This window comes from Triturus cristatus, chromosome 3_1, assembly GCF_964204655.1.
Source record: "Triturus cristatus chromosome 3_1, aTriCri1.1, whole genome shotgun sequence".
Lineage (NCBI taxonomy): Eukaryota > Metazoa > Chordata > Amphibia > Caudata > Salamandridae > Triturus > Triturus cristatus.
This window is the reverse complement of record NC_140583.1, coordinates 509374554-509390442: the sequence shown is the minus strand read 5'-3', so window position 1 is coordinate 509390442 and position 15889 is coordinate 509374554. Positions and strand designations below refer to the sequence as shown.

The following is a 15889-nucleotide window of genomic DNA, read 5'->3' as shown; positions in this document are numbered from 1 at the left end:
ACAAGAGAAAACCACCAAGTGAATCACAGCTGTTTATAATGATCGCCCCCTGGTAGGCGTCCAGATGGTTTGGGAAGTGCATTCTGGTACTTGTTGCTCTCTGTCCCAATTCAATTACAATCCTCCAGTGGATGATGTTCCGATTTTTGAACAATTAATTAATTAAAGGTCCGTTGCGTCTAATACCAGCCCACTTTCAGAGCTAGTGAAGAACCATGCCGAAGCCAGGCTTCGGCAGTGCCGTTGCCCTCTGCTTTCCGCGTTCGACAAAACAAGGTTCTTTTTCGGGCAGATACCGGCACACTTACTGGCGGGGTATATATATATATATATATATATATATATCAATAAACCAAATGCAAAAACCGTAACTTGATTGCAGCGCACATCTCACCATGTCCCTGTGAGGCCACTGTTGCTATCCTGCAAACATGTTCCTCAAAAGGAAGAGCAGCCATGGTCACCGCACTTCAGAAATGACCCGACGGTGGCTCCACCCAGAAGGAAAAGAGATCCAAGATGCCCCCCACACACATGCACGCAGAGTTCGGTCCAGTGTTCAGTGCTGCAGACTGCAGGGTGCCGGCTGGTCTGAGCATGGGTGAGTCCCTGCAGGACAGCAAGATGTCACCAAGCTCGCAGCTAGGCAACATTTTCTGGTTGGCAGCACAGCCCACAAGTAGAGCAAACAATTTTTAAAATAATTTTTAAGTACAAGCTGAGATCAGGTTGTCGTTTGAGGCAACAAAAAAAGAGCATGAAAGAAGGTTTATGTTCTGTAACAAGGATTGTGTTGTGCGTAAATATAAAATTTACACCCCATGTCATTCAGTAAGAAATAGACGTTCTTTTATTTAATCAGAATTCATTTATTTTTACTGTACATTGAAATGTCCCTCTCTTTACATACTAAGTTCTCTGCATTTATGGTTTATGCCTTTATCTCCAAGTGTCTCTTCTCTTAAGTGGGAGAACTCAAGAATTGAGACTAGGACATCTGCCTTCCCCTACTACCATCTGCCTCTAGGGAATTTCTCAAGAGTCTGTCTTGTACCTTTTTAATATCTATATGAAGCCTTTGGATACTATAATTGGGTTTTTAGGTTAGACTTCTGTTCTTGCAAGGAAGACACCCTAATCTTTTTCAACATCAGCAATGCCACCAGTGAAGTCCTCCTACTGCAAGGGTGTCTTTCTGCAGTACGGAGCTCGATGCAACAACACAAGCTAAACTTAAACAGCAAACAAAACCGAAATATTGATTACTACCTGGTGCAGGTAGACTGGCATGTGTTGCTGAGCTTCTTTGCATCTGTCTGGATTACTGTGAGTCTTTATCTGGACATGAAAATGACAATACTGCAGCGCTTCCAATCCAACCAACATCAGGCGCCACAGATAGGGCCTAGGGCCTATTGCTCCTCGCTTTAGCCACACCAAGGCAAGCCAAGCCTGAACACCCTACAATAGCTCCCTATTAGCCATCACATTACCTTCAAGGTGTCTCGTGTTCTGAACACTTCCTCTGGCAAATCTCCTAGGTTGACTGCCGGTTAATACATACATTTTTATTGTGCAATTGATTAAAATCATTGCAATTCCTTCTCGATACATACCATGTTACTAAATAAAAAGTGAACAGAATCCAGTTGTGCAAGCAATGTGCTGCAGTAAATACATAAAAGTTCTGTTTCCATTACAAAAGAATATATAGGCATAACGTTGCATATTAATAAAATCCTCTATAACCTATGGAAAAAGAAATAAAAGATCATATCCAATGTGTATGCAAGCATCTGTACTTAAAATTGCAAATTCAACTGGCGAAGGATTCCATTCGAACTTTTCCTCCTTAGCGTTCCGCTCGCTATCCTAAATGTGCAAAAATCGCAAACGTAAGTGCAAGGTCAACAGATGTCTGAGTGGGAAGAATAATCCCACCCTGCCAGAGATCTCCTTATGCACTAAACCTATCAAAGCAGAGTGGGGCTTTTTTAGCAATAATATTATGACATCTGTTCTAAAGGACCATCAGTAAAACCAACATGTGCAAAACAAAAACCACGAAATAAGGAGCGGAATTAAGTGCAATACTAGTGTAAGATTTCATTGGAGCTTTCGTTTTGTTCCATCAAAGGCGGCGTCTCTGGGAGCTGAACTGAGTGACATTAGATATACAAAAGAGCAAATAAAGTGCCTATGTGCATGGTTACTAACAAGCTGGATGACATTGACATCGAGCAAGTTAAGTGGCAAAGTTTGTGTTGACACAGTGGCACCTTGCTTCTTAGGGCTGTTCTTGACACCTGCATGAATTTGCCAAATCTTCTCCGTTCCGATGGAGCCGTATGAAAGAAGAGCGCTCCAGTGCTTCCACACACTTGCGTTTCCTTTGTCTGACAGATAGTTTTTAGGTCTCGGCTCGAAGGCTGCGCTTGCGCAGTCTCGATCCGAGATTTAATGACTTGGAGAAGAGGGGCTTGAACCCGCCCCTCTTCTCCCCTGTTCTCCATTGGCTGGCCTCTTGAATGCTGGCCAGCCATTGGAGGAGAGGTCCGTCATTCCGATCAGGCCCCGTCCTTTTCGGATCGGGGGCGTGTTTTTTTCAGAAAGTCTAATTATCTCCTCCAGCCAATGGCAAGAGGAGATAAAAGCAAAACACGCCCCCGAATCCGAAAACGCCACTGCGTTTCTCCGAGGCATTTCTGCTCTGCCTCGGAGAAAGGCAGTGGTGTGCTTGCCTTTTGCTCTGCCTTGTTAACATAGCTCATTGATTCGGCGATCCGTACCTTCTGGCCGCTGTCCTCCGCCCTCTGTTACCCGCTGGGATGCACCAGCACCTCATCCCGGCTACATCTTCTCGCATCCCCGGCCTCCAGGTCCTCGGATGGTGCATGCCTCGCGCCGGCGTTATTTATAGAAGCGCGCGCCTAGACCAGCGTCTCTGCAGCAGGGCTAAAGTATCGCCGCTAAAATACCCAACCGAATAAAAACCGGGCGCTACAGGCTGTGCTTCCCCTGGTGCAGCCCCGCAGTGCTGTGCCCGAGCTCCGGTGTCTTCCAGTTTTGCAGCGTGAATCTTTCTGGATTCACTATGCTGTGCATTATTCCGCGATCTTGTGGTTGGGTCCGGATTAGTAGTCTTTTCTTTGTTTTTTTTTTTTTGTAGCCCAGGTGGGCGTCGACGTCCACCATTTGGTGCACCTCCCGTGACGTCGTCGTGCTTCCTGCGGAAGTCCCACCTTTGGGGCGCCATCTTCAGATTCTTTTTTCCGCCGTTGGGTCTGGATCGTCATCGGGAAGCTCCAGAAATTCACTCGGAGGAAGAAGGAAGAAAAGCGAGTTTCATCGATAGAATCAAGAGAAGACATCAGGAATAGAACAGATTTCATCAGGAGCGCGAAGAAAGAGGACCAGCGAACCTTTTTTCTTCGACAGCCTTGGAGAATGCACGCTCAGAGACCCTGAGCGAAATGGACAAGACGCCATTCAAGTTCTGCCCAAACTGCCACCACAAGTTCGCGCAGAAAGACCAGCATCCGGTCTGCAACCTCTGCCTACCGGTGGATCACCAGAGTATCGACTGCAACGCCTGCTCAGCCTTCGCGCCGAAGACACTCAGGGTGAGAGAGAGGCAGAGAAGAGCCAACGCCAACATGGATGGCAAAGGGAAACCCCCGACACTCTACGAGCTGGGCCTCGACACGGACGACGAGGACAACGTCGCCGAGACAGCCGAAAACTTCACGGTCGTAGAGACCGACAAGAAAAAAGAAGACGAGGTAAGAGAATCGTCGAGCGCAAATCAAAAAACACCTCGAAAACACGAGGGTGACTCGAGAAAAACTGAGTCAAGGTCCACGAAGGGAGCCCCGGCGCTGAAAACTTCGACGTCCAAAGGGGGAACTTCGGACAAAAGGCCCAGCGGATCCTTACAAAAGGACTCCCTGGTGCAGAAAGACGCCGAAAGGCAAGGGTCGTCGAAATCATCCCATGAAACTGGTCGATCGACGCAGAAAGAACGTTCGACGTCGACGCAAGTTTCATCGAAGAGACCCGCGGTCGACGCCGAAAGCATCTCCGAAATGGAGAAAAAGAAGAGGCGGCTCGAGGCCGAAATGGAGAACATCCTTCAAAGGAAGAAGGAGTTCGACGCCAGGATGAAGGAATTCAAGATTCCAACGGTTTCATCGGCGGACGTCGTCGAGGTCGAAGACGAGTTCGACGCCGAAGGGCTGACAAGGGATCTCGAGGAAGAAGAGGAGCCCTATTATGAGGAAGAAGCCGAGGAAGAAGACCAACAGTCGTTCTACGAATCGGCGGCATCTACCAGCAACGACGTCGAATGGCACGATCTCGACACCGAAAACCCGGAGGAGGCCGTGGACACGTACCCCTCGAGGCCTTCGCCACCCGACGACATCGGGGTATACAATATGGTGGTGAAGAGCGCAGCAATGGCCTTCGGCGTCAAACTCGACGAGGAGAGGCCGAAAGCCGATTTTCTCGTCGAAACACTGCTCCCCATCCAGACTAGGAGTCAGTTCCTCCCCATGCTACAAAGCGTGATGAACCAGGGGAGAGAAGCCTTCAAGGAGCCTGCCACCTGCCGGTCGATCACGCCCAGGACAGAGAAGAAATATAAGCACTCCTCCCTGGACCCACCTTACATCAAGGGTAGCGTCACCGCAGACTCCATCATAGCCTCCACGGCCAGGAGAAGGGCCAACGTTCCAGCAACTTCGGGCCCACCTCCGGATAAGGAGAGCAGGAGGATCGACCTCACAGGCAGAAAGGTCGAGAGGAACGCCGCAATGCACTGGCGCATGGCGAATTCGAATGCACTCCTCAATAGACACCAATACCAACACTGGGATGAGATGGGGGAGCTAGTAAAGCACCTCCCCGAAGAATACCGCCAGAGAGCCTCTCACCTGGTGGATGAAGGCAAGAACATCGCCAACTCCTGTATAAAGACGGCGTTGGATGGGGCAGAGACTTCAGCAAGACTCATGGCCATAGGGGTCACAGAGAGGAGGCATGCATGGCTAAGAATCTCGGGATTCAAACCGGAAGTGCAGAACAACATCCTTGGCACCCCCTTCAACGGAGAGACACTGTTCGGAGCAACGGTGGACGAAAAGCTCACCCAGCTCAAGAAGGAAAACGAGACAGCGAGGTCCATGGGGGCCCTACAGCTGAGGGGAATGAGACGAGGAAATCCCTCGAGGAGACCCTACGGTAGAGGTGGAAGCCAACAGGGGACGTCGCACCAGGCGTTCCAGCAAGGTCAGCAGGGCGAAGGTCACGGACAAAGTCAGCAGAAGCAAAGCTGGCAATATCAACCTCGGGGCCAGTCCTTTCGCGGGAGAGGGAACGGACGTGGCCAAAGGAGGAGAGGGGGCGATCAGCCCTCCTCGAAGTGACTCAGCACGCAAGAAGACGCCTACCCTCGTAAGGTCCCCAAGGGTGAGGCGCAAAAAAGTGTCATCAGGGGGAAGAGAAGATTCAAGAGCCTACGAGCATACGTCACCAGTAGGCGGAAGGCTGAGGTTCTACCTTCAGGAGTGGCGGCGTATAACCACAGACAAGTGGATACGGAACATCGTGCAGTACGGATACTGCGTAGACTTGGAGAAAAGACCTCCAAACAGGAAGCCAAGGGGAAGACAGAGATCGGCCCAAGAACTGGCAATGCTCAGAGAAGAAACGCGGAAACTCCTACAAAAGGGAGCCATAGAGACGGTGCCGTTCAGGGAACGCAACAAAGGGGTCTACTCAAACTACTTCGTGGTGCCGAAGGTAGACGGAGACCTCAGACCCATACTGGACCTCCGTTACCTAAACAAGTTCATCAGAACGCAAAGGTTCAAAATGACTTCACTGCAGGAGGTACTGCCACAGATAAGAGAAGGGGACTTCATGGTCACCGTGGACCTCAAGGATGCCTACCTTCACATCCCAATAAACAGAAGACACAAGGGCCTTCTAAGATTCAACATCGAACAGGAACACTACCAGTTCACAACCCTGGCCTTCGGATTAAAATCTGCGCCAAGGGTCTTTACGAAATGCCTGTCGGCGGTAGCGGCACACCTACGAAAGCAGGGAATACACGTATACCCCTACTTGGACGACTGGCTGGTCAAGGCAAACTCACGCGAGAAGTGCGAGAGGCACGCAAAACGCGTAACAGACACCCTCACAAATCTGGGATTTTCCATCCACTGGGGAAAATCATCGCTGGAACCGGAACAGGTAAAGATTTTCCTGGGGGCAAAGATCAACTCCCTCAACAGTACAGTAGTGCCCAGCGACAGGAGGACAGATGCTCTACTGAAGGAGACGCAGCTCTACCAGAAGGGGCGAGCTCTGACAGTGAGGGCGGTGAGCAAGATGATGGGGATGATGGCGTCCTGTATCCAGCTGGTGCCGAATGTACGCCTGCACATGAGACCATTCCAGGAATGGCTGCAACAGCAATGGTCACAAGCAAACGGAAGTTGGGAGGATCTAGTGGTTGTTACGTACGCAGTGCAGGAGGAGATAACTTGGTGGAACAGAGACAACATAACAACGGGGAGAAGCCTGACACCACCAAGCCCAACAATGACCATTACCACGGACGCATCGCAGAAGGGATGGGGAGCGCACATGGACAACCTCAGAGTGAGGGGTCTATGGGCTCCAGCAGACGCGGTCCGCCACATCAACTACCTCGAGTTGAAAACGATACTGTTAGCCCTGAAGGCATTCCAGAGACACCTGTTCGGCCAGAGGGTGTTGGTACAGACAGACAACACCACGGCGATGTTCTACATCAACAAACAAGGGGGGACACAGTCGTTTCCCCTCTCATCCCTAGCTCAGGAGATTTGGAGATGGGCCATACCTCTCAAGATAGATCTACTGGCAATTCACCTACCAGGGAAGGACAATGTGGAGGCAGACTGGCTGAGCAGACAGACCTCAGCATCACACGAGTGGGAGCTCAATGGCCAGGAAACGGAGAAAATCTTCCAGAGATGGGGGACTCCCACAATAGACCTATTTGCAACACGCCACAATGCAAAATGCCAAAGCTTCGCGTCCAGGCAACCAGATCAGCAATCCAAGGGAAATGCCCTATGGATAAGCTGGTGGAGGACATTTGCCTACGCCTTTCCACCGATACCCCTGTTGCACAGAGTGCTCGACAAGTGCAGAACCAGCAACATGACTCTGATCCTGGTGGCTCCACAGTGGGCGAGGCAGACATGGTTCTCACAGATTCAAGAAATGGCACAAGGCAATCCGTACAGGTTCGAGAGGAGAAAAGACCTGCTCTCAATGCAAAACGGGGAGGTCCTGCACCCAGAGCCAGAGACACTCAACCTAGCAGCATGGCTCCTGAAGACCTAGAGTTCGCACACCTAAGGTTACCTCAGAGCACTATGCGAGTGCTACGGGAGGCAAGGAAACCTACTACAAGAAAGTGCTACAGCGCAAAGTGGAAGAGATTCACGGTGTGGTGCAGGAAAAAGGGCCTGCAAAACAGAATGACAAGAGACTCAACTGTGCTGAGGTACCTCACACACCTTCTAAAGAGTAACCTCTGCTCGAGCTCCCTAAGGGTACACCTAGCAGCGATCGTTGCCTACACCAGAGGTGAGAAGGGTGGAAGCTTCTTCACCTCGCAGGTGGTGAAGAGATTCATGGAGGGAGCCAAAAGAATGGCACCCCCGAAAAGGTTGCCGCCGCCGGCATGGAATTTAAACGTGGTTCTGACGGAGCTCATGAAGGCGCCGTTTGAACCCATTCACAAGGCCACTCTACAAATGTTGACGATGAAAACTGCCTTTCTAGTGGCCATAACCTCACTAAGCAGGGTGAGCGAGCTTCAAGCACTAACGCTACAGGAGCCCTACATTCAAATTCACAAAGACAGGGTAGTCCTGAGGACGGACCCACACTTCATGCCCAAGGTAGTGTCGGCGTTCCACATGAATCAGAGTATCCAGATACCGAGTTTCTTCCAAAACCCGACTACAAACGCAGAAAAGGCCCTGCACACCCTCGATGCCAGAAGAGCGGTGATGCACTACATTGAAAGAACCAAGGAACTCAGGAAGTCGAAGCAGCTGTTTGTGTCCTTTGCTACTAGCTTCATGGGTAGACCAGTGACCAAGGGCACCATCGCTAGGTGGATTGCCCTCACTATTCAATTCTGTCACAAACAGGCTGGACAGGAGCTAACGGAGGGGCCCCAAGCTCACTCCACAAGGAAGAAGGGGGCCACAGTTGCCTTCCTGGCAAACACGCCCATCCAAGACATTTGTCTCGCAGCAACTTGGGCATCTGTGCACACGTTCACAAAGCACTACTGCGTGGACATTCAAATGAATAAGGAAGCACAGGTCGGACAGAAGGTGCTACAACACATTTTCAACGACCAGCGATCATCTTCCACCCAGCCACCACAAAAATAGGAAAACCGCTACAAAATCTATGCACAGCATAGTGAATCCAGAAAGATTCACGCTGCAAAACGAAAAGTTTCTTACCTGTCGGTGTAGTTTTGCAGCTTGAAGATCTTTCTGGATTCACTAGCGAACCCACCCACCTCCGCCAGGAAGATGAGGCTGGAGGAAGAGGGGGTGAAATGGATAGGATCAAAGAAGTGGAAACGTACAGAAATATGTCAATCGCCTAGGGTTAAAAAAAAAAAAAAAAAAAAGGGAAAAAAGAACCCGAAGATGGCGCCCCAAAGGTGGGACTTCCGCAGGAAGCACGACGACGTCACGGGAGGTGCACCAAATGGTGGACGTCGACGCCCACCTGGGCTACAAAAAAAAAAAAAAAAAAACCAAAGAAAAGACTACTAATCCGGACCCAACCACAAGATCGCGGAATAATGCACAGCATAGTGAATCCAGAAAGATCTTCAAGCTGCAAAACTACACCGACAGGTAAGAAACTTTTCGTTACTGTCACAGACTGATCGGCCCTCCGAGACGGACCGGCGCTATTTTTAGCTCCTTTCCCATAGAGCAGAAGTAGAGATCCCATTACAATCCACAGCCATAACACTGCAGCACTATTCATAGTGCAGGGCCCCTCTTCCTTCGCCCCCGACCTCCCTCCTTCCTCCTCCGCCGTCCCTTTCTGGCTGCAGTTATGAGTTATACAGAGCCCCGGGCGGGCCCCTGGATCCCTTGCCTTATTAAATGAGATATCTGACGCTCACCCCACTTTGCTTCGAGGGCCTGGATGGGCGGGTCCACACGTACATATATACGTTCGTAGGCCAACCAGCCCGCACAACGACCAGTCAGTCATTCGAGATGTGCCATTTCGTTCCCATACGCACATTCCCGCTCAGGTGTGAAGCCATAGGCCTTGGCAATGGAAAACAATGCGTCCTTTTCACCATAAATCAAAAATCGGGGTGTCCCGGAACGTTCAGGTGAAGACAGAGGTTGGCGGAGTGGAGCCAACAAGCTAACAGGGAGAGTCGAGCCAAAGCCGAGCCAAACGTCTGACTTGGCTCCGAGAGCCGGCACACGAGCCCAGACCTGAAACGTTCACATGTAAACCGTGCTACACAAATCATGAAAACATGAAAAAGCCTGATTAAAATTCGAAAACGTGTATTTCGTTATCACGACGCGGTTCGCATGAGTACGAGACATCATATCACTGCATTGAGAGGCAGTTACAAAAGAGACAGCCTTTAAACCCCAAGTTAAAAACATTCATGTCCCGGGCGCCAATGCCAATAGTGATTTAAGTGGGAAGTTAGTTGTCATCTGGACCCTATATGTGGGCTACTAGACTCTTTTTATACGTCGAGCAACATCGTAAGATATTAAATAAAAGACGAGAAATATTTACCCACGATCACCCAGTTGCGTCAAACGGGGAAGCTGGGATTAATCTCAGTCGTTCTGATTTCGCATTGTGAAACTCAGCCTCTAAATTCCTATCTCTTGGCACGTGAGGTTACAGGGCGGGTGGCAGGCAGAAGCCACATGCAAGATCGGCTCCCAATGGGCTCGAAGCGGCAAGAGAACTCGAGCTGAGCCTGGCTTCAGTTGCTCATTCACCTCTTAAAAAAAACAAGCATTTACAATGCAATGGTCTCGGCATTGGTAAAGATAGAGCTATTGGCATTGCTCATGACATTATTTTTATGTTTTTGTTTTTAAAACATTTAAAGAAACGGCATTGTTATTTACAATGTCAATAGCTTAATCACTCTCAAATGCGAGACCTATTGCATTTGCAGCCACACACACACACACTGATTAAGCTATTGACATTGTAAATAACAATGCCGTTTCTTTAACCCCTTCGATGCTGCTCATATTCCGCCGCTGTGCTGGCGGAATCTTGCGCGGGCGTGGTCATGACGGAATGGTTCCGTCATGAGCACAGCTCAACCGTGGGTCATGACGGAACCATTCCGTCATGAGCACCGAAGGGGTTAAATGTTTTAAAAACAAAAACATAAAAATAATGTCATGAGCAATGCCAATAGCTCTAACTTTAACAATGCCGAGACCGTTGCATTGTAAATGCTTGTTAGTAGTTTGTGTCGAGTTTGTAGCAGTGCTGGGCAAACGCATGTCAGATGCAGTAAGGACTCATCTCTATAACTGCATCATCTGCATCTTGTAATATTTGATTATGCTTTCCAGTGGGATTTAATTCTTCTATCTGCAGGGGCACCAGTTTGGCCCAAAGAATGTCTTTCAAACATTTCCTCTCCAGTGCTTTGCTTAAATAAGGCAGTATTTTGTGGGACTCGTAGGATGCAATTAAGGCTGACTGCCACTGTTTTTCCTGAATGCTGGCAGTATCGATTCTTACGATATCTTACAAATTTGTTTTGTTTATGGAGTTCCTCACAATCATATAGGTTATGGCTTCCATAAATCAATTCTCTATTGCCAGCTTTAAGGTCCCATCGCTCTATTTAAGTGAGTAATCCATGGTGTCTGCTGCTCACTGTATATTGTTTTTAACACATCCTTCAGAGAACCTGCTAGAGCCTTCAAAATTCGATATAAATATGTTCGAGGCATGTGGGCTGCTGAATTCATATCTGTGCATAGATCGCCGCCTAGTGTTGGGTCCGGATGTTTGCACGTTGTTGTCCTGGAAGAGTCTTCGAAGTATCCTGAGATAGGTGACTCCTCCCCTGGACCACAGTGCGCATGGGCATCCTCTCCATCCTCAGATTGTTTTTTTCCGCCATTGGGTTCGGATGTGCTTATCTTGACTCAAGTTAGGAAAAACTTTTTTCAGGCCAAAAGGCCTGTAGTTCGCGTTGGTACTGTTCCCGATCGGTATGATCCGGATGGACAACATAACCGCCATGTACTACATACAAAAGCAGGGAGGAACACACTCTCCACAGTTGTCTCATCTGGCTCAGAGCATGTGGAAGTGGGCCATTCAGAGGAACATGTTCCTCATGGCGGAACACCTCCCCGGCAAGGACAACCAGATGGCGGATCTGCTCAGCAGACACAGCCATCAGATGCATGAGTGGGAGTTACACCCATCAGTACTCCAACCGTACTTCCAGCAGTGGGATCATCCAGAGATAGACCTATTCGCAACAAGCGAAAATGCAAAATGCCAAAGCTTTGCCGCCAGGTTCCCACATCCGCAGTCGCAGGGCAATGCGATATGGATGAACTGGTCCGGCAGATTTGCGTACGCTTTTCCCCCAGCACCATTGATACCGCTGGTGGCACGCAAACTCAGACAACACTAACTAACACTCATCCTGGTTGCTCCAACATGGGCACGCCAACCATGGTACACCACCTTTCTCGAACTTTCCGTGGTGCCGCATCAAAGGCTGCGGATCAAATCCGCGCATTTGACGCAGAACCATGGCGAGATTCAGCACCCAGATCCGCAACAGCTGAACCTGGCAATCTGGCTCCTGAAGTCCTAGAGTTTGGCTACCTGAACCTGCCACCTGACTGTATGGACATCATTAAGGAGGCTAGAAGACCCACTACCAGAGCTTGCTATGCAGCCAAATGGAAAAGGTTCTTAATTTATTGCACTAACAATAACATTAACCCGCTAGACGCATCCATCCAAAACATAATTTGTTACCTCTTACACCTATACCGATGCAATCTGGCATACACCTCAATACGTGTCCATTTGACCGCAATATCAGCCTATCTCCAGAACAGGCAGCACCTCTCTTTATTCAGAGTGCCTGCCATCAAAGCATTCTTGGAAGGACTCAAACGAGTAATTCCTCCAAGCCACCCACCAGCTCCAATGTGGAACCTCAACTTAGTCCTCACCAGACTGATGGGTCCACCCTTCGAACCTCTGCACTCATGCAAGATTCAATTCCTCACCTGGAAAGTAGCTTTCCTAGTAGCGATCACCTCTTTGAGGAGAGTTAGTGAACTCCAGGCACTAACCGTTCAAGAGCCATTCATACAGGTTCACGCCAACAGGGTCGTACTACGTACCAACCCCAAATTCATGCCCAAGGTGATATCGCAGTTCCACATGAATCAAACTATTGAACTGCCTGTTTTCTTTCAAAACCCACAAACTGTCGCAGAAAGAGCACTCCATACACTGGATGTAAAGAGAGCCCTCATGTACTATATAGACAGGACTAAAGTCTTCAGGAAAACAAAACAACTTTTCGTTGCCTTTGCCCCACACCACAAAGGTAACGCCATCTCCAAAGCAGGTATAGCCAGATGGATCGTTAAATGTATTCAAATTTCCTATCAAAAAGCTAAACGCACATTAACGATTCCCCCACGAGCCCACTCAACACGTAAGTTAGAGGCCTCCATAGCTTTTCTGGGAAACATCCCCTTGCATGATATATGTAGAGCAGCCACCTGGTCCACTACACATACATTTACCAAACACTATTGTGTAGATGTGCAATCAAAACAGCAGGCAGCTGTAGGACAGGCTGTTCTCAAAACTCTTTTTCAGACTGCTGCAGCTGGCACTGGTGGCCGCCGCTAATAGAGGGTACTACTATATATTCTATGCACAGATATGAATTCAGCAGCCCACATGCCTCAAACTGAATATGCTACTTACCAGTATGCATCTGTTCTTGGCATGTAGGGCTGCTGACATTCATATCGCCCACCCTCCTCCCCGGCGCCTGTAGCAGCTGCAGCTCTCAGAATTACTGTAAGCATGGTCATCACTTTCTGTATCTACTCCATCACTGCCACAATGGCGAAAAACAATCTGAGGATGGAGAGGATGCCCATGCGCACTGTGGTCCAGGGGAGGAGTCACCTATCCCAGGATACTTCGAAGACTCTTCCAGGACAACAACGTGCAAACATCCGGACCCAACACTAGGCGGTGATCTATGCACAGATATGAATGTCAGCAGCCCTACATGCCAAGAACAGATGCATACTGGTAAGTAGCATATTCATTTGCAGTTGTGCTCAGGCATTCATATTTCTGCTGTGTGAGGTCAAACCCCTGTCGCATCAGGCTGTTGCGTGTGTATTTTGGTAGCTCAAAGATGCTCTTATATCCTTGACACTGGACTTTCTCTAGTGTATCGCATTTTTCTGGCAAAGCTTGTTGCGCATAGCCTACAGTAGGTATCACTTTTGATGTGATGACCTTCCTAATTGGTACTCTCGTTGGGCGATACAATTTACCCTGCAGTTTACATAGGGCACATATAGTTGCTTTGATGCTATTTTTTTTTAAAGATCTAACATGCTTTGTTGTCAGTGCCACAACCTGTATTGTATCGAATTGAGTATCCGCAGGCCTCTTTCCTTCATTACTCCGCCTAACAAGGGAGTGTTCCCCTCAGCTGGATATAACTGAGGGAAGGAAAAAATCAAAGCAGAAAACAGTTCTGCGCGTTCCCCGTCTCAAGGTGTGGCATGTTTATTTAGAATTCAGTGTGACACGAATAACGAAAACCACTATTAAAAAAAAATATATATATATATTGCCCTTTGTGAATCTCGTACTCCCTTCTAAAAAGTAGACACGCGTGTATGTCACCTATTGACACCACAGGGTAACCTAGGTAGGGTAGTCGTGGGCAAAAGTTGTGGAGCTGTTCCTTTTCTGGCCCTAGCTTGCAGACAGGCCTCGAACCCTGCTGTAAGAGCTGGCATTGTGTCATGCTGGATATTCTAACAGGTAAAAGCTCCACATTTCTGGCCACCCTACGGTCCTTTGCCATCTGTTCTTTATTTCCCAACCATATAGTGTTTACTGTCTGTACAAACACATTATAAACAGTCTCTGGTTACATGTGCTGGTGAAATGTCTTGATAAAAACCTTGTTTTATGTGTTTCTTTAGGGAGTGAAGGAGTTCAAATGTGAGGTGTGTGGGCGAGAGTTCACCCTACATGCCAACATGAAGCGGCATATGCTGATCCACGCCAGTGTCCGTCCCTACGAGTGCGCCACCTGCTTTAAGACCTTTGTGCAAAAGCAGACGCTCAAGACCCATATGATAGTGCACTCTCCAGTCAAGCCTTTCAAATGCAAGGTACATTAATGCTCTTATGACATTCCATTAAGTCTCGACCAATTGCTGTGAAATTGTTATTCCGCCATCTTAGTGTGGAAATTATTTGAGTTGCAAGGCCGAATTAATGAACTGAGATCAGACGTGTAAATTTGTTAACACATTTTTTTTCTGGGTCCCCTTGTGTTTTTTTTTTTCTTTTGAGCCTGCTGCTGGCTCTGCTGAAAGCCATGGCTCCTGATGACAAAGGGTGTTGAGTCTTTCTTCCACTTGAGGCCTCTTGCTTCCAACACAGTACTGTTCCTGCCTCATTATCACACTCTATTTCTTTTTCATCCCTGCTTTCTCAATTCATTACTGTTTTTCTATCTTTTTCTTCCTTTCTCTCTTTTCTTCCTTTCTCTTTGTTGTTCTTGGTCAAAAATCTGATGATATTAACACAAGTCTGGGTCCCCTCCGCCAGAAGCGACCTGTACAAGTTAAACAATGAACCTTTTTTAATAGCCTCTGCACCCATGTAAAATGTTTGACTACTCACTAGCCAAACAGATGTGTTTTCCATCTGTACAGTTTTTTTAAGGTGACGATTATGTGTTAATTGCAGCTGGGCTTTTGTTTCAGGTGTGTGGGAAGTCCTTTAACCGCATGTATAATCTGCTGGGTCACATGCACCTGCACGCTGGGAGCAAACCCTATAAATGTCCATACTGTTCAAGCAAATTTAATCTAAAGGGGAACCTGAGCCGCCACATGAAGGTCAAACATGGAGTTGTGGACGTCAACTTGGATAATCAAGGTATGTGTCCAATAATCCATCTTCTGATGCCCACCAAGAACCTTGTGAATATCTTCCCTTCTGCTGTGGTATGCTGCAAACTGTTTGCACAGGTCTGTTCATTTGTCATTGAGTGGCTATTCCAAGAATTTAGACTGTGCTCTGGGAAATACAGCATGTCTAAAGAGTTACTCGAAGCCAGTCTTCTCTAAACGTTTCCTAAATCAAGGTACAACAACTTCCTCTAAAGCTGGCTGTCACAGCAGCTTGTCGTTTTTGTGACAGACAAAAATTAAGCACTATTCAGATGCCTTAAATTGACGTCCAAACCCACCCTAGATAGATTATGACTAATTCTAATCTTTTGTACTTTTCTCATGTTTGGATTTCCGAGTGGGACATGAGGCTTTCATTATTTTATAATCCTGTTCAAAATAAGACTGCAAATACATAAAAACTATAATTGTAGAAGCAAAGAGAGTCACGTAGGCATCTTGACTGCATGAAGCTGCCATTCCCAGTAAAGAAATATTCTGCGTCCTGAAAGAGCCTAGTTCACCTAGAGCTTCCCAAACAAGCAACCATGCAAGAACTTTGCGAATGC

The 15889-nt window shown here is 48.1% G+C and overlaps 1 protein-coding gene across 1 annotated transcript in view; it reads left to right on the top strand.

The window, feature by feature from the left end:
* Positions 1 to 15889, top strand: part of ZNF710 (zinc finger protein 710) — a 207583-nt gene that overhangs the window by 172812 nt on the left and 18882 nt on the right. Inside the window, exons 3-4 of the mRNA XM_085644410.1 lie at positions 14340 to 14531; positions 15132 to 15306. Of these exons, the coding sequence (XP_085500536.1) occupies positions 14340 to 14531; positions 15132 to 15306 (367 nt within the window). The remainder of the gene's footprint in view (positions 1 to 14339; positions 14532 to 15131; positions 15307 to 15889) is intronic.